Consider the following 19596-nt stretch of genomic DNA (forward strand, 5'->3'; position numbering starts at 1 on the left):
GAATCCTGTAAGCAAGGTACCAGGCCAGTTTTCCAATGAGCTGTTATTGGCTCCATAAAGTCAACCTTACTTCCTTAAAATTGTCTGGTCATATCTGATTTTATGCATATTCTCAAATACAATATTCCAGTCAAAGTCTCAGTGATAAAACAAATGTTTCCAGTTGTGCCCTCTTATATGAAAAGCAGGTTCTTATTGAACTTATGCAAATAATTACATTGTCATGAAAGTAAGAATACTCAATGAGTTTCTGAATTCTGGAGGAATCAGGTGATGAGAAAAGTGAATGTTTTATTTCAATATGGTTTATAAAATTACCATTAAGTCATAGATAGCTTAAGAGAAAAGAGAAAAAAGTATCTTTAAATCTGGAAAAATAAAACATTAAGGAACCAGCAATGTTTCAAAGAAAAAGTTATTTAAAATTTTAATCATCCTCATCAGTACATTCAATCTCATATCATTAATTCTTGTTCTACTTGAATTGTTTTTCCATTAGTTCTGGAAATGCTTAACCAGTTCAGTTTTATGCTCTTACCATGAAACTTTCTGAAGATGCTTTTTGTCAAAGCATCAGAATAAAACAAGAACTGTCTGCAAATGACAAAAAGACTTTTAGAAAGTGGCCATGATTAAAGATCTGATGGGAGTTCATTTGGTAAAGAAAATGAGTTATTTCTATGGTATGCAATAATTTAGGATAATAATTGGACCATGAGAGTATTAACAACTTCCTAGAAACTTTGAACAGTTTCTGGAATACCTGTATTGGTAACATATATCCATACATATATAACTTAAGAATGTTTCTTAACACTTCTTACTTGACAATGCTTCCACATAATTTAACATGCCAAATAAGCCTAATTAGTTTAACATCTCTCTTCAGAGGTGAGAGACATTCTTTGAGATTGTCTAGAGACCCTCTGGGAAAGCCCAAAGTTACTTTGAAATCACAAAGACTTCATTTAGAATTTGATTTTGGGAAGTTGCCAAAATGTCAAAAAGTTTGAACATTTGACTAAGTAGGATCTCAGATCATTATGAAATAATACTTAATTATCTATTTAAGCCACAATGGATTTTAAAGGTAAATACAGAAAGTTACATAGTTGTGAACCAAATTTAGCTCTTTTAATAATAAAAGGATTGAGTTTTTTTAAGTTATTAAAGACCTGATACAGACAACATGAAGCACAGTAAATTATTTTGGCAAGGCATAAAATCTTCATTTTCCAGGTAGATTATCCAAAAGGTAAACAACAAACAAACAAACAAACAAAAAAAACACTTTTCACAATCTTTTATGAAAAGCTGACTAATAGTCCACGAAAAGTTTGGGGTTTTTTTTGTTTTGTTTTGTTTTGTTTTGTTTTGGTGAGACAAAACCAAATTCTAATTTTTTTTACCAGTGTGTTTTTAATATTAAAACTCATTATTTAGGGACGCCTGGGTGACTCAGTCAGTTAAGCGTCAGACTTCAACTCAGGTCATGATCTCACAGTTTGTGAGTTTGTGAGTTCGAGTTCCGCGTCTGGCTCTGTGCTGGCAGCTCAGATCCTGGAGCCTGCTTAGATTCTGTGTCTCCCTCTCTGTCTGCCCCACCCCCGCTCATATTCTATTTCTGTCTCTCTCAAAAATAAATAAACATTTTAAAAAATCTCATTATTTAAAAACTTAAATACGTCCATTCCAGCCACATGTAAAATTTCTTTTCAAAGATTCCTTTCTATAAGCCTTCAAACAATTATTTTCACACCATTCAGATTTTGTTCTGTTTTTTGTTTGTTTTTGAACTTGAAAAACATTTCATTTAGTTTCTATATTTCTGAGAGTATATTTGATTTATATAAGTGCTTATTTATCTTTAATCCAATAAATAGAGTTCTTTACAAATTAATTTTGGCAATATCATCTGGAGTAGGAATATATCACACATCTGCAACATACATGCATAGACATACATAAATATATAGACAGACACAGAGATCTTGTAGCATTTGCTTTAAAATTTTTGTCATGAGACAGGTGTGATAATGCAAAACTGACTAGTTTATGAAAAAACATTTGGATCTAAAGTGTGTTTCTGGCAGATAGAATAAGTTAAGATTACTTGCTCAGATGGCTAATTCTTTTACCAATATTTGTGGAAAAGACTAAAGATTTTCATTCACCTAATTTCTCAAGTAGTTTCCTTTTTTTTTTTTTTCCTGATAAAAATCACCTCCCTGAAGTTTGCATTTCGACTTGGCTCTAGGTTTCTAGGGAAGACCAGATAGAACATTTACATCTCAAAGGCACACAGAAAGGATGTAAATTTCTTCAAGAAGGGCTTTTGTTCCCTAAATCCACATTTCTTATAATATCTGAAAGCCTTTTGAGATGAATAGGGTTTAGAGATTGGTAGAGAAGATAAGTATGTTGTTTCTAGGGCTGCATTTCTGTTTTTGTTTGATAAGTAGAAAATAATTTATTAATTCCTCAAAGAACTATCTTGTAATTTGAACATCAAGATGCTTACGCAGCCATCCAACTACATTATCCTCAAATTGCTTCTTTATATCTGGGAAATCAACTAAGATGGAAATCAAGATTCCTATGTTCTAGATTTATGGCTGTGTTTCTTTGGAATGTTTTAGTAAATCCTTCCACATTGGCTTCAGAATGTTTCTATCCCTCCGGGCTCTTAGTTTCATTTTGACTTAGGAGAGAAGCCCTAAAAGAAAAAGTTTCTATGGAGCTCTGAATATCAATTTCCAATTTGGCCAACTTCTGACCATAGAGCTACTTGAATGAATGAATGAATGAATGAATGAATAAATAAATAAATAAATCCTTTTGAATAATTTCTCAGGTTTCATCTGAGACAAATAGTAAATATTTCTGGCAGTACTGAACAACCCCATGGACACAAGAGGCACAGAGATGATGCAAAACATACTACCCTCCCCAAATCCAGAGCCATCTCAAATAACAATTATAGTGAGTGCCTGGCTGAGACCCTTTTTTCTTTAGGGCCTTTCATAAATGAATGAGCTTATCTGAGATGATTAAGTTATCCACTGTGGCTTCATGATTCAAGACTATCTTTGGTAAGGTTAACCTTACTTGTTCAGCCTTAAAACAAAATTTTATTCACCTGAGGCCTCATATTAGACCAGTCCAGTTTACTTCTGACCCCAGGCCCGGTCCAGTTTCTAAATCTGAATCAGTCCTTGGAACCCAGTCTGACCCAGGCTAACTCAGGCCAGTTTCCAGACCCAATACAGAAAAAGAGATGCTCAAATAAAGTCTATAAGCCCATAATGCAGAAGCTGCAGAGCTAGGATCCAGGACCAGGAAGAGACTTACCCATAACCTCTGAAGGTAGGTAGCAAGAAAGCAGCAAGTTCAGGGGCTCCATAGGTACCTATACCTGGTTGCTCATTGCTCCTGGGGGCCATCAGGGTCCCCTTTGGTTGCCTCTTGTGACACTAGAACTGTTAAAAGATAAACTGGGGTATACTAAAAATTTGAAGAGTTTATTTGAACAAAAACCAATTCAAATTGGGCAGCACCCAATGAGAAGTTGTTAGAAGCACTCCCTAGGAAACCATTTTTAACATCTGCTTATAAATTCACCTCATTCTTTTTAATGGCTACCAAATATTTCATTGAATGAATGGGCATAATAATTTATTTAACCTGGACCTACTAATGGAAATTTAGGTTTATTCTGGATTTTTATACTACACTGCAACAAATGTCTTGTAAAATATTTTTGTTCACATTAAAGCTTAGATTTTTGCTTCTCTACCACATGTTTCTCAGGGAGAGCTGTAGGGAAGGGCATACTCCCCAGATATGAGACAGCCATGGAAACTTTCATGGAAGATATGAACAGGTAGACTGGGCTTTAATAAAAGCTAGAAGAAGATGGTGTATGCAAAGCCACATGGGCTGTGGAAATGCATGGGGCTTATTTGAAAAGCATGAAGAGGAACTGAGACTGGGGTGGCTTTTGTAGAGGAGTCCCCAGTCCATTATTAGATAAGTGAGTGGGACTCAGATTGTAACAGACCTTGAAAGACACACTTGGACGTATGGACTTTCCATTGAACTGTGGGAAACCACTCATGGGTTCTGGGCCAATGAGTAATGTCATATATAGGGGATGTGTTGTTACCAAGTCGAATGTGGCAGCAATGAGTGAAGTAGTAAGGCGACATATAGCCAGTGATGTGACATTAAAGCCAATAGGAAAAGGTCAAAGGTAGAGATAAACTGGGGGGGAATCTGATCTATGTGGTCTCTGAAGCAGTAAGAGTGGATGAGATTTCCAAGGGAAGAATCTATAGAGAGGAAAGAGCAGAAGGATGAGCACTAAGCCATTGACCTTCTCTACCTTCAGAGACAGGAAGAGGAGCAGCCAGCAGAATACCCTGGAAAATGACCAGAAAAGTAGGAGAAAAACTCAACCTCAAACCATGGAAGCCAAAGAGGAGAGCTCTTCAGAGAGATTTTTATGAAGGTGTTAAAAACTGAAAGGAAACAAATGCTGTCAAACAAACAAACAAACAAACAAAACCACTGGGTCTACTGATTAGTGATCATTACCAGAAAATTGCTTCAGGACAGAGATTGAGGTAGAGCTCCAATTGCAATAATGTAAAGAGCAACCATGGTGTTTATTTATTTTTTTTTAATTTTTTTTTTCAACGTTTATTTATTTTTGGGACAGAGAGAGACAGAGCATGAACAGGGGAGGGGCAGAGAGAGAGGGAGACACAGAATCAGAAACAGGCTCCAGGCTCTGAGCCATCAGCCCAGAGCCCGACGCGGGGCTCGAACTCACGGACCTCGAGATCGTGACCTGGCTGAAGTCGGACGCTTAACCGACTGCGCCACCCAGGCGCCCCAACAACCATGGTGTTTAAAAGTTGAGACAGAGTAGAGCACACTTGGAAGAAAAGTAATGGAAGGAGACAGAGTGGAGATTTAAGGAACTAGTAGGATAAAGAAAAGTATAATCAAAAGCTAATGGTCACAGTAGCTAACATTTTTTATAGAACTAACTATAGCACACCAGTTGTCTTACTGGATCCTTGAAACCACTATTTTATAGATGAGCAAACTGCAACTAAGAGGGTTCAAAGGGCTTATCCAAGTGCACACTGTTCAGAATCAGCAAGGCTGGGAAACCAAACCTAGGTCTTCTGATTGCACACACATAGATGTCCCTCCCATATGCCACATTGTCTCTAAAAAATGAAACCTGCTTTAGAAGTGTGTAGACTTCTCGTGTCACAGAGCACTTTCTCATACATTATTTTATCTTATTTTGACAACAAATTTGGAGGCAGCTATCATCATCATCATCATCATCATTGACCTTCTGACCCTAAAGAAACAGAGGCTGAGAGAAGTTGAGAGGTTCTCCTAAGGACACATAGCAGAGAGGTTTCAGACCCGGCACTCAATCCTAGCTACCCTAACACAATTGTCTGAGTATTTTTTTGATGATCCAGGAAAAAGTACAAGAGAGATTTTTAAATTATGTTTTTATGATTGACACTGGCTCATTCATCCATGCTACAGTGTCTTTTTCTGCACCATTATTCATTAACTTTGTAACTTATCAGGGCACTTGACCTTTCTCATATTGATATTTGGCTTTCCCCAAAATTAAAAACAACAATGGTATCATGATTCATGAAATCTCTTTGGGCTTCTCAATCTTTTCTATCTCTCAGAAGGGTAGATGTTTCTAACACAGTCTACAATGTGGATTTTATTTTTAATATAATGTAACTGGGACAGTTTTTAATGGACATTTTTACATACTGTCCCTGGATTACTATGAGATGACTCTTATCATTTTCTAAAAAGGATATTTCGGTATATAATTGCCTTTTTTTCATTTGCTTCCTCACACATTCACTTTGCACTGTGAGCCAAAGGAAGCTTTGCTTGGAATGAGGTATTCTACTGAAATACCACACAGTCACTGCCCTCACCAGACATAGGAAGATTGTGGATGGCACAAAGTATTATGTTTGGTTTCCAGCAGCTGAAATAAGATGTGCTTTTGCCAATGCCGGTGGCCTGGCTGCATTAGCTCAGGAGTCATTTTCAAGACACAAGAATAGCTCCCCACTTGTCCCCATCCCCAAGAACCAACCAAATTTAAAAGATGTGTAGCTGACAAATTGTTGGCCGTCTCTAGCTGCCATGTTCCTGCTGTGTGCGGTGAAAGTCCCTGAGGCTGTGTCTGACATGTTGATGTCAGAGTTCCACCACCCAGAGACTGTACAGAGGCTGAATGCTGTTCTCAAGTTCCACACACTCTGGAGGTTTCGCTACCAGGTCTGGCCCCGGATGGAGGAAGGAGCACAGCAGATTTTTAAGGTGAGGGATACTTCCCCCATAGGAATTAGATTAGCAAACTAACCCAAGACTTGTTTAAATCCTTGAACCTCAAATCCATGGTGTGTGGCCCAAAAGATGCTTCTTTTTTCTCTCTGATTATGTAAGTAAACCTAACTCATATATGCATGAATTCTTGTTTTAATAATTGAAATAGAGAAGAGTGGAAAGTAAGAAAATCAATGTTCTATAAACTTCAAGATCCCACTACCATCCCAAGAGGTAAACATAAAAATTTGGGGTATAAACTTTCAGACACTTTGCTGTATCTATACATATAGATGTTTTTTTGGAGGATGGAGTAATTAACATAAATAAAGAACATAGAGTTAAAACCTTTCATTTTTTAATGAATAAGCTGAGACCCAGAGATGTTCATCCTATGCTCTATAACATCATGTACTCTATAATATTATTTCATAATTATACTTCAGACCCATTCTAGCTTATTTTTCACCTGACTTCATTTTTCTGATGTCAACTAACAGATCCCACCTCCCAGTATAAACTTCACCCTGCCCTCGCCAGTGCTTGGAATGCCATCCGTCCCAATGTTTGACCCCCCATGGGTCCCTCAGTGCAGCGGGAGTGTCCAGGACCCCATTAATGAAGACCAGTCTGTGAGTAACAGGCATTTTCTCGTATCTTCAGGCTCCTTGGTGTACATGTAAGAGAGAAGGACAATGAGTATGTGAGACAGTTTGTTAAATTCTTGTCATAAGAATAGAATAACAACACAGAAAATCAGCCATGAAAATCATAAAAGGTCATTGTTCTTATGAATAGAATCATAGTCTCAATAGCAGCCACCTTATACAGCTGTTAAAAACATTGGGCATTGATTTCTTGGCCAAGGGTAGCACTTTTGTCCCTAGTTATTATAACACAAACACATTCGTTTAACTGGTAATTCACAAGCTACCCAAAAGTTAATGAGAGTGACCCTGGATAAGAAAAGGAACAGAATTGGCAGTTCTTTTTTCTTTGTTTGGATGTTGGTCTGTTCTTCATTTTGTTGATCATTAGTATCATCATCACAAATATCGTTCTGAGACCTCAGGTCTTATGTACTTTAATGTGACACTCTATATGTAATATAATTCATAAACAGCTAAGTTTAGAACATGGCATATTCATAGAACCAAGAATATATGCCTTTTGAAAAAAAATGAGTCTTCAAAGTATGCTTTTTTCACCTGTTGAATAGCATTTTTCTAAATTATAAGAGTAATGTAGAAAATATGGAAAATAAAGCAAAAAAAGGAGAAAAAGAACATACGTCTTTGCACAAATCTATGATTATTTTCTTGCACAAATTCCCATGGACTTAGGGCAATTGGTATATAAATATTAAAGATTTTAAATACACCTCACAAAATAACCCCAGGAAGATTTTATCATTTTACCCACGTAAAATAGAATAGGAAAGTGTTTTGTCTTTATTCAAATTAGCTAATATTATTTTTTAATGCCACTTTGATTGACAAAAAACAAAGTCATTGGTTTTTTTTGTCCACAATTCTTTAAAAAGTTTGTTGGATATATGAAGTTAGCTTGAACGTTTTTGCACATCACATATTTTCTTGACATTGTAGTTTTCTTTGGAGAACTGTTTGAGCTCTTAACCCATCAAAATATTTTAATTCTTCTGCATATAGTACTTTTGTATCTGATGGTGTTAATGCCAAAGAGAAAGGCACACTACATACAATGAATCCAGCATCTGAACCCCTGGCATAAGGATCTTTGATTTGTCTCCTGCATAGACAACGGATTCATTTGAGCCAAACACACTCTCTATCCCAGTTCACAATGAATTTGAAGCCAAGACCCCTGATTCGATAGAGTTCTCTTTCTCTCATTACATAATTCTTATCTTACCTTAATATAATAAATCAGTTTAACCCCTAGCTCTGCAAATAAATTGCCATGTGGCCTATCTAATGCCCTTAACTGCTATTGTGCCATTCTGCATAGGAAACCTTTAGTCTTATGTTAAGATCCTGCATTCAACCTTAGTTAACACTATCAATTCTCATTATTTCTATTCACTAACTTTGTTTCTACAAATATTGTTAAGTATTTACAGTGTCCCACTGTATTTACCTACAATAATTAAATATTTACTGTGTGGTAGTTAGTCAGGATACAAAAATAAAATAAATCATATAACCAATTGTTTTATGTAAGCGATAGCTCTCTTTCCTCCTCCTTTCCATGGTTCTTTCTCTTTTACTAACCTTTATGAAATAAATGTCCTTCATTTAAAATCATTTCAAAAAATTATGGAAAGGAATAAATATTAAACTTCTTTATTTCATTGTAATGTTTAAAGAGTGGATCATTGATATCACCCCAAAATTCTAAAGGTGAAATCCCAAAACTTATAGATATTCTTGAAGAATTATTCTCATTGAATGAAAATGAATAGCTTAGTTACATACAACCTGGAAATCTGATAGAAAAACAAATAGCCATGAAACTAGACCATGGGTGCCCTACCATTTCCTGAGAACAAAGTACCACATTTTGTAATTCTATTGAAACACTCTTTGTCTATGACCTTGCAAAACAGTTTCTATTAGATCAGCTGGTCTTCATGTCTCCACAGAAATCCTTTTCAGCCCGTGCTGTGTCCCGCTCCCATCAGAGAGCAGAACACATCTTAAAGAACTTGCAACAGGAGGAAGAGAAGAAACGTCTTGGTAGAGAAGCCAGCCTCATCACCGCCATCCCCATCACCCAGGAGGCTTGCTATGAACCCACCTGCACACCCAACTCAGAACCAGAAGAAGAAGGTGCCCTCTATACATGGGACTTCTTGGGGGGCTCAGTCTCAGGGAATGAAAAGGACTTGCTTTAAAATAAACATTTCTGTGATATAAGGTGATATGCACCCTCTTTCTCTCTTACCTCCTGACACTATCCAAAGAAAGAGGAGGGAAGTTGTTCTTTTCTTAATTGCTAGAGTTGGCTTGTTTACAGAGGAGGAAGTTAGTCACATTGAATGAACCAATATGATAATGAACCAAGAAGTGATTATGATTCAGAGAACAGCTAAATCCAGAGTGTATATTGAAGTGGATGCAATCAATCCTTCATCATTAAAAATGGGGTTAGTCCATTTTAACTATCAACCTTGACAAATGCAGCCAATTTGTTGGTTGGTATCAGAAAATAATTTATGAACTATTCTAATTAAGTGATTCTCTGCCCAGCTTTTGTAGAATCTATGGGACAAAGTTTCTGCCTTTCTTTCTAAAATATTTTTTTCCATTCATAAGTACACTCTAACTTACTTAAGCCTTATGCTCTGAGAGCAGTATACACCTGTGATGTAAGTACAGCTATAGTTGTGATGATGATGACTTTTTTGTTACAAAACCAAAGGTTACATTCCTCATTTTCTTTGCCAGTAGAAGAAGTCACCAATCTGGCATCCCGTCGACTGTCTGTGAGTCCATCCTGTACCTCCAGCACTTCCCATAGGAATTATTCCTTCCGCCGAGGGTCAGTCTGGTCTGTGCGTTCAGCTGTCAGTGCCGAAGGTGTGTCCTCTTAGAAATTTGTTATTTATTGCTTATGACTTGTGTGTGTTTTGAAACATTTTCCAGTTAACATTATTATTATACTTCACCACACTGTCTTCATTAAATAACTTGTTTTATGACTCAAAGTTCAAAAAATAAATATTAGATTAAGTGGTACTTTTTTTTTTTTTTTTTTTTTTTACCCAGCAATTTACCCTTTATAAATTGGCTCTATTTTAACTACATTATAAGTAATCATATTGCTGATGGGTTTCATCCCTGGCTACACATTACAATCAACTGATGAGCTTTAAAAAAAATACCCAGGCCACACCCAAGATCAAATCAGAATTTCTAAGAATGGGACCCACACATCAGTATTTTTAAAATCTACTCGGGTGGAGATTCCAATGAGTGGCCAAGACCCACTAGAATGCTATAGGATGCTGTTCTGGAATAACTGAAAAATCAAAGGAAGACCACAGCTCATGTTACTTCTATAATGAAATCTGATTCCAGGGGGGAAATGTGATATCCTTCAATTCCAAGAATTTAAAAACTATGTTTTCTCTACTCATGAATAACTGTCTGAGACTCACTGCCTCATGGTAACATAAATTTCATTACTGATTTATAAAGTTATTAGAAAGTTGTACAGAAACCAGTGGTTCTCAACCCTCAGCTGCACAACCCTCAGGAACTTCAAAAATGACCGATGTGGATTAATCACAACTTATAGGGATTGGGCCAAAGGCTCATTTATATTTTTTATCACAGATATAATTTTCTTGAGATATGATTCATGTACCAAAAATATTCACCCTTTTGAAGTATACAATGCAATGGTTTTTAGTATATTTATAGAGTGTGAATAGAATGATGATTATCACCTCTCATTTTAGAATATTATCACATCCAAAAAGAGACGCTATGCCCATTAGCAGTTGTTCCTCATCCACACTTTCTCTAACCAGTGGCAATAAATAATCTATCTCCCATTTTTATGGATTTGCTTTTCTGTACATTTCATATAAATGGAGTCATATAATATATGGCCTTTTGAGACTGGATTCTTTCACTCAGCACATTTTCAAGGTTCATCCATGTTGTCTCATGTATCAGTTCTTTGTCCCTGGACAATGTTCCATTATATAGATATACCACATTATTTATAAATTCACCAGTTAGTGGACATTTATTTCCACTTTCTGACTATTATAAATTATACTATTACGAACAGTGATGTACAAGTGTGGGGTACACTGCCAAGCTATTTTCAAGATCAGTTGTGTCATTTTACATTCCTTCCAAAAAGTATGAGAGTTCTGATTACTCCACATACTTGAATAATCAAAACCATCTTGGAAATGAAGAACAAAACTGGAAGACTCACATTTCCCAATTTCAATACTTACTGTAAAGCTATAGTCATCAATACTGTGTGGTATTGACTAAAGATTGACAGTAAATCAATGGACTAGAATTGAATGACTAGAAGTAAACTATTACATTTATGCCGCTGTCATGTTTAAAAGGGCACCACGAAACCTCAATAAGGAAAGAAGAGTCTCTTCAACAAAGGGTGCTGAGGCACCTAGATATCTATAACCAAAAGGATGTTAAATAAGCAAGCTTTGAAATGAGAAATGTTGCACTGGGATTACAATGCTGAGAAAAGCCCTCCAATGATGTCTCTCTCTTCAGATGAGGAGCACACTACTGAACACACACCAAACCACCATGTGCCTCAGCCCCCCCAAGCAGTGTTCCCAGCATGCATCTGTGCAGCCGTGCTGCCCATTGTTCATCTAATGGAGGATGGTGAGGTGCGGGAAGATGGCGTAGCAGGTATAGCTTTGACTAGTAAACCCATCAATAACTCTCACAAAACACTGAAGCTGTTATCTGATGGAGGACAGTAGGATGCTTTCGAAGACATTAACTACTGGTCACATGTTGATTTGTTTTAGGTACAAACTACAATTACAGATTTGTAGTATACTATACTAACATGATCACTGTCTTCATCTCCTTGTCCCACTAACTTTATGACCAAGAAGTTGCATTTGAAATACATACTTGGGTCTAGGAGTATTATTTACGACTAGAAAACCGAATAACACTTATTTGACCCCGTGGACATCAGATGGCAATTCCGGCCACCTTGGAAATCTTAGCTATTGGCTTGACACCACCGATGCCATCTGTCCCACTTGATTACCTTTCCAGAGGTACTAATCTAAAGACAATAATTGCAAAATGAAATGATAAACTATGGGTATAGATGAGTAACATTTGTGACAGATAACAGGTTGATATTTCTAATGTTATTAAAAAACCCATAGAACTCAATAATGATGTTTTTAAAGCCCAACAGAAAAACGGTCAAAGGATATAAATACATGGCCCAATGGCCAATAACATCTGTAAGCAACATTGTTGTTTAAGACAACAATAGAAACTTTATATTTCAGCCAAAAAATTGCAAAGCTTTTTAAAATTTTATTATGTTTTTATTTGAGTATAGTTGACATACGATGTTATATTACTTCCAGGTACACAACATAGTGATTCAACTTTTCTGTATGTTATGCTATGCTCAAGTACAGCTACCGTGAAAAAATTATTCTAAATTAAAATACCCATAGTTGGTAAAGATTCAGGGAAAAAAGAAAACTCACACCTTGCTGATGGGAATATAGAATTCAATACAAGCATTCTGGGAACAAAGTTTCACAATAGGTGTCAAAAACCTTAAAAGTGTGAAAGCTCTTTGATACAGATTTTGACTTCTAGCAATTTCCTAGGGCAACGAGGGCTATATAAGGGTCTTTATAGGTTTCTGCTTATTGTACGTTATTTAAAATAACAAATATTTGAGAAGAGTTTAAATTTCCAGCAAGCAACTAGTTAGACATGGTACCTCCATATGCACATTAGAAATAACATTCTAGTAGAATATTAACATTAAGTTTTTAATATATTGCTAAGTAAAAAACTGAGTGCCAAGGAATATTTTCTACATATTATTTAAAACTACATGTAAATAAAAATTTCACGTGTATGAGAGGACATATTGCAAAATGTTTATAAGTTGTTTCTATGATTTGTAGTCTTACTGTCAGCTGTCTTTTTCTGTATTTTTCGTGTTTTTAAGTGTTAAATTGCCCTACTTCAGCAATTAGAATAAAAATAATATGCTAGGATAGTTTTGCAACCAGTTTTGACCTAAGAAAAACCTACACCTATTTTAATTATTTATAAAGACACACAGAAACTAAAGCTATATTTACATATCTCTTGTTCATATTATTTATTTATATAGTCCATACTTTTAATTGGAAGGTTAGTTTCTGATGCAAAAAGATGGTATCATTTATTCAAAATATAGACCGAACGACACATTCATGCTGAATTCCATATTTATAGTTTAGAACACTAAACTAATTAAACCATTTAGACTCAAGATCATTTAGTGCTTATCTACCACTCACTTCTACCCACCTGCTTTCCTAGCTTGGGCACTTCCAGGCAGTCTTGGCCTGATTGTTTTCCCCAAAGTAGTAGAAGCACTTTCTTCACATCAGGAATAATTATTTATTCCTAAGACATCCTCATAGAAGTGGGAACCTAATTACCACTGGCTTAACTACTTCATCTCACTAAAGGAGATACTATTTAAAGCACTCACATGAACAGTAAAAGATCATCTCTAATTCATATGCATTATAAACCAAAACACATTTTCTAAGAACCGAATAATTACTTTAGAAATTTCTCCATGCAACCAATATTAAAATATGACTTTAATTTGACAAATATTTATCACTCCTAAAATTAGGGTAATTTCCAAAACAAAGATTCACTAATGTAGTCTTTCTTTTTATTTTATTCATTTTTTAAAATGTTTATTTATTAATATATTTTTGAGAGAGGGAGGGAGAGAGAGAGAGAGAGCAAGGAAGGGCAGAGAGAGAGAGGGAGAAACAGAGAATCTCAAGCAGGCTCCGTGCTGTCCGTACAGAGCCTGACACCAGGCTTGATCTTGCAAACTGAGATCATGACCTGAGCCGAAATCAGGAGTCAGGTGCTTAAACAACTGAGCCACCCAGGCATCCCTCTTTCCTTTTAAATTGAGATATAATTGTTATATAGCATTGTATTAGTTTTAGGTGTACAATATAATACTTTGATATATGTGTATGTTATGAAATGTTACCACAATAAGTTTAGGTAATACCCATTACCACACGTAGTAACAATTTTTATCTTATAATGAGAACTTTTAAAATATACTCTCTTAGCAACCTCCAAATAAGCAATACAGTATTGTTGACTCTAGTCACCATGCTGTATATTACATCCTCAGGATTTATTTGTCTTATAATCAGAAGTTTTTACCTTTTGACCACCTTCAAACATTTACCCTACCCCCTCTTTTGGGAATCACTAATCTGGTCTCTGTATCTATGAGTTTGGTTTATTTTAGATTCCACATATAAGTGAGATCATACAGTATTTGTCTTTTTCTGTCTGAATTATTTCATTGAACATAATGCCCTCAAAGTCCATCTTCATTATCACAAATGGCAAGATTTCTCTCTTTTAAGGCTGAATGATATATCACTGTAAATCACAAATGTATTCTTTACAAAAGCAATTCTAAAATCTAAAGATCACCCTATACTTTTTCGTTACCTTTTCTTTATAGGTGAAAATGTTCAGAAACAAGTAACAATGAGAACAAATACCTACCTTTCAACAGAAAAAGTGTTTACAGAACATTGTTAAGGCAAAAAAAAAAAAAGATACTAATTAAAATCTTAGTAAATTGTTTGAATAGTTTATCTAATACTTTATTTAAGACAAATGCTCAATGTCTTCTCTCTTCTGAAGTGAGTGCTGTGGCCCAACAAGTCTTATGGAATTGTCTAATTGAAGATCCATCGACAGTTCTTCGACATTTTCTGGAAAAACTGACCATCAGCAATAGACAAGTAAATTCTTCTTTCTTTGTAGTATAGCTGTGTAGCACTGTGGGCGAACACTGTTAAAAGCAAACAATGGATTTCATAGTGCTATGCATAGAACATCAATTTCTGATACACAGCAAATAAGTTCTTTAGGAAATGGTAATGATGAGCAGTACTAAACCTGCTGTTTTCTTTCAAATTTGTCCATCGACTGATGTCTCCATTTGTGTTTGGTGCACTGGTAGTGATAACCTAAGTTACTGAAAGATTTTCAGTCTTTTAAGCAAAGATTAAATTCAGTATAGTGTTCTTAGTAATGAATATATTTATTAAATTCTGATCGCTTAGTAGTCTGTGATACAGGTGGGATTATTAGAATATGTTGAAACTATCCATTAATCAAGACAATCTAATTCAGCAGGCCACCTGTGTAAAAAGATTATGACAAATAAAGTAGTTTTCTGAGCAATGGCAAAACACACTGATGATTAAAAGTATTTGTTCATTTCTGTGTTATGGTCTTGTTCTATAGAAGATCAAGTTTAGTTTCTGAAAGGTAAGGTGACTTACAGACATCTCTATTTATTCCCTCTTGACCTAACTTTATCTCTTTGACTCAAAACCCAGGAAGCAGACCTGTGAAGTCCATGAAACTGTGTATATTTAATGGTATCTCAAGATAGGTCTGCCTGACATTTGCATCACACCTGGAAGTCATAGCAAATAGAATTGGCTAAATATATACCTTTCCTGTGATTTGCCTGTGACCTATAGACACGGTCTAACTTTTTATTGAAAAAAAAAAAAAAAAAAGAAAGAAAAGAACTTGTCTAACTACTGCTCAGTTATTTCAGATTGGCTCCTAAGCAAAGGTGTTACTGTTGGCTTAAATACTGTTTAATAAGTATCACATATACTATATTAAAATGCTGAACATAATGGAAATCAACATGAGGGAAAAGCAGGAACCTCCCCCACTTTTTAAGAAGTTAAATTTATGTCCTAAAGCATGGTAGCTGAACGAGATGTAGACATTCTGTTCTTCTTTCAGGATGAGTTAATGTACATGCTGCGCAAACTTCTCTTAAATATTGGAGACTTTCCTGCCCAGACATCTCACATCCTATTCAACTACTTGGTAAGTTTCAGCCTCCAGTAAGTTGTAAATGTTCATTTCCAATTAGGAAGCAGCAACATGAGGAAAAATTCATAGGAAACTTTTTCAATAACCCCCCCCCCCCATTAATGTGGTGGCTGGAGGTAAACCATGGTCAGCTAAATTCACCCCTGTTTGTATAGGGAAGCCCCTCCTGACACTCTGCTTGGCATGTAGTAGGCACTCAGTAAACATCCATTTCATCTCTGCCTTCCTTTGGCACTATACAACTTCCTTATGTTGCTTCTTAGTTTGGGTTTTCTGTTGTGAAAACTTATATGTCATTTTAGTCATTTTTCCCTTTTTCTATCTTGCTTTTTAAAACACACACACACACACACACACACACACACACACACACACACACAGGCAAATAGTTGCCCTAGATGGAAAGTATCTGTGAGTGTATTTTTCCATAGTGACTATCTTTGCTTTAAACCATCCTGACAGCTCCTTCCTGAACCCTCCAGAATTTACCAGTTTCTTTAGGATGTTACTCCCTAAATGAATATGCAGTTTTGGGGTGGTTAGCCTGATGCCTGTTCTTTGAAACTGCACCTTAATCCAGACAGACAGATAGCCAAGTGAATGTCTGCATTGGGGGAACTTCATTCTCCCTCACTATTGTCAGTCTTCTAGCAGGTAGGGAAATAGAAGCGGAATCCAAATGCATCTGCAGCGAAATGATAAATTTAACATTACAGCTCCTCTGTGCAGAGAAAATTTGTAATCCCTTTCTCTTTTCTATGACTGATTTGGTTTTCCTCATGAGTGCCCACCAGCTGGGTGACAAAGGAAAGAATATAAATAAGTGTCCAAATCCACTTTTAAGTTCAGACTGATAAAAATGTATAAATGGTAACTTTGGATAGCATTCGGTCTTTCCTGGCTAAAAAAAACCCCTAGGAATCCTATTTTTTTTCCAACTTCTTTCGTCTGTAAACACTATGTGGAGTTGGAAAGAAAAAAGACCTTTGTTGTTGGAAGGTGGAGGAGGGACAGCATCCTCCAGACTGAGGCCCTTTGATATGGAAAAATGAAGCAAGCCACTCCATTTTGTTCACACAGAATTTACCCGGGGTAACTTACTGACGGCGGTGGGGGGGGTGGGGGGGAGATGCAACAGACGCCAATCCAAGTGCTATGCAGCTATTTTCCGTGAAGTCCACACCATCATCTAGAGCTTTTATATAGAGCAAGGGCAATGAGGTGAAGTGAACAGGTAGTTATCTAAAGTGGTACCATCTGTGCACCAGAAGGAAGCTCAGAACAAGCTTTCCTGCATTCTGGTCAGGGCATACATTAACCTCCAAGGGACCTGGAACATGTAGCCCCAAGGAAAATTACTGCATGAACACAAACAAGATGGAAGGGCAAAATCGGAGTGAGTATTCTCAGCACTCCTACATTCGTTCAGCATTCTATCTATTATTCAACATTTGCTCCGACTCCTCCCTTTGTGAGACAGCGTTCTTTATCTGGCTGGTTGCTAGATGCCTGGCTAGTGGAAACCAATGCCCATGGTTGCTATGACTTGGGTCCTGTGGGCTCCACGTGGTGCCTGCTGAGAGAACCTCACCTCGGCTCCTGCTGGTGCTATACACACCTCTAAGTTCTAGTTGCATGTCCCAGATGGCTACAGCTTAGGAAAGCCGCTGACTGGTGCAGTATGCTCGGTGACATCAGTCTGTGGCAATTCTATCCAGAAAGCTTTCCAGCCAAACTTTATGCTACTTCTTGGTCCTGTCTACACCACGCAAAAACCAAAGGTAGGTTATTAAAGTCAAATGTCAGGGCCTTCCTCAGTTTAAGTATGTGACCTATCATGTGGCATCTGGGTGCTATCGAAAGGCCCTGAATTGAACCTTTGCTAGAGACCCAAAGACTGGAAGCAAAAGCCCCTTCAGGTGTCTGCCCATTCCCTTGGGTCACTGGGTAGGGGGGATACTTACCAGGACCATTGCTCTCCATTGTCTTTTAGCTCTGGGATAAGAAGATGGACATTCATTTCCGTTTTTGCCATACTCTCTTCTGTCAACTGAAAATAAACCTTATTGGCCCACAAAGGTGCTCCCAGCTAGGTAACTGACTAGGTCAGTTAATAAAGAATAGGCCTGGCAACACTTTGGCTTTGCTGTATAATCCTATTGTACTTGAATATAAATTCTTGTTTTTGCATTTCTCTCTAAACCCTAATCTTTCCCCAAATCCCAAGCACATGGATGCCTTGACTGGACTATAGAATAGGTCTTATACTTAGAACAGCAAAACAGTGAAGGGCAGAGTCATTTTTAAACCATTACCCTTATTATATATCTCTTTTCTCTAATGACTATTAAGGATGTGTATAGTGGGGATGTTGGGACCACTGACCCATCTCTTCCAGACTTTGTTAGAGACATTTCACTGCTTAACTTTGACCCATTGATCTTCACCCGGGGTTTGAGCACATTTGGGGGCAGGGGGTGTGAAAACTTTCAAAGGGATTTGGTGCCCAGATAGTTTTAAGGGAATAAACCTCCAAATCTTCAATTTACAAATATGCACTAACACTTCTTCAGTATGTCTGCCCTCTCAACCACTGTTCCTCTGCAGCCTCACCCTGACCATCCCCAATACCACCAGACTGCATTGACAGATACATAGGAGAAAGAATCGAATGTGCTTCATGAGTTTTAGAGAAGCCTCATTTCTGATGGATCAAGGCACTTTAAACCCATAGGACTTCCTGTCTTTTTCCTGTCTTTGGTAGATTTCCACTAGAGACGAGGTTTGGCCCTCATTCGGGTGTTTAGCCTACAGAACCGTCAAAGCAATTTTAGGTTAGTGACACCATAGGTTGATTCTTTCAAAATAACTAGAAAGTTTTCTAAGATTAAGAAATTTTTCAGGAAACAATAGAAAAAGCCGCAGTGGGGAAAAAATTTTACATAATTTCTTTATGATTTTTTGTGCACTGTTAAATAGGGTAGTTAAAACTTCTTTCATCAAATTTGTGGAAATACATATTCCAATATAGTCAATCCTCCCTTTATTTCAATGTATAGAGTATTTAACATATTCTACTCCTATTAACAACAAAAAAATTACCTTATGATGAAACATTTTAAGTGTAAATTTAAACATGCACCAAAGGACACAGAGCTTTTCAAGATTTTAGGTGACAAGAACAAAAAACTCTTAAGTTCACCATTTAGCCAAGCAGAGTGTTCATTGGTTCAGACTGTTAGATATAATCCAAGCTGCAAATACTGTTTGGGAAAACATCATGTAGAGATTAATTTGGGGTGGCCTCAGTACTTGAGCTACCAAGGGACTTGAAGCCTGGAAAAACAATCTTCTGCTTTCCTCTTGAGAAATCACCATCTTAGTGATACACAAAAATATATGGCAACCTGTTCTGGTTGGTTTTCCAGTTATACCCTCTCTTGCTTATGACCATTGAAAGTATTAGAGGACCTGTTGAGCAGAGAATATGAAGGGACAAAAGAACATTTAATTAAGGAAAGAAAAGCCAAGGGAATGAGAATGT

General features: G+C 36.7%; 1 protein-coding gene across 4 annotated transcripts in view; it reads left to right on the forward strand.

Annotated features, from left to right (window-relative positions):
- The window catches only part of UNC80 (unc-80 subunit of NALCN channel complex), a 225416-nt gene that overhangs the window by 134950 nt on the left and 70870 nt on the right, over positions 1 to 19596 (forward strand). For 3 of the 4 annotated variants that reach the window (XM_040476105.1, XM_040476107.1, XM_040476109.1), the window contains 7 exons: positions 6206 to 6387; positions 6894 to 7025; positions 9017 to 9203; positions 9822 to 9953; positions 11640 to 11783; positions 14832 to 14932; positions 15960 to 16046. In XM_040476105.1, coding sequence (XP_040332039.1) covers positions 6206 to 6387; positions 6894 to 7025; positions 9017 to 9203; positions 9822 to 9953; positions 11640 to 11783; positions 14832 to 14932; positions 15960 to 16046 — 965 coding nt within the window. The remainder of the gene's footprint in view (positions 1 to 6205; positions 6388 to 6893; positions 7026 to 9016; positions 9204 to 9821; positions 9954 to 11639; positions 11784 to 14831; positions 14933 to 15959; positions 16047 to 19596) is intronic. The other variant, XM_040476106.1, reaches the window with a different exon arrangement.

Source organism: Herpailurus yagouaroundi, unplaced genomic scaffold, assembly GCF_014898765.1.
Source record: "Herpailurus yagouaroundi ecotype Mexico unplaced genomic scaffold, PumYag 140, whole genome shotgun sequence".
NCBI lineage: Eukaryota > Metazoa > Chordata > Mammalia > Carnivora > Felidae > Herpailurus > Herpailurus yagouaroundi.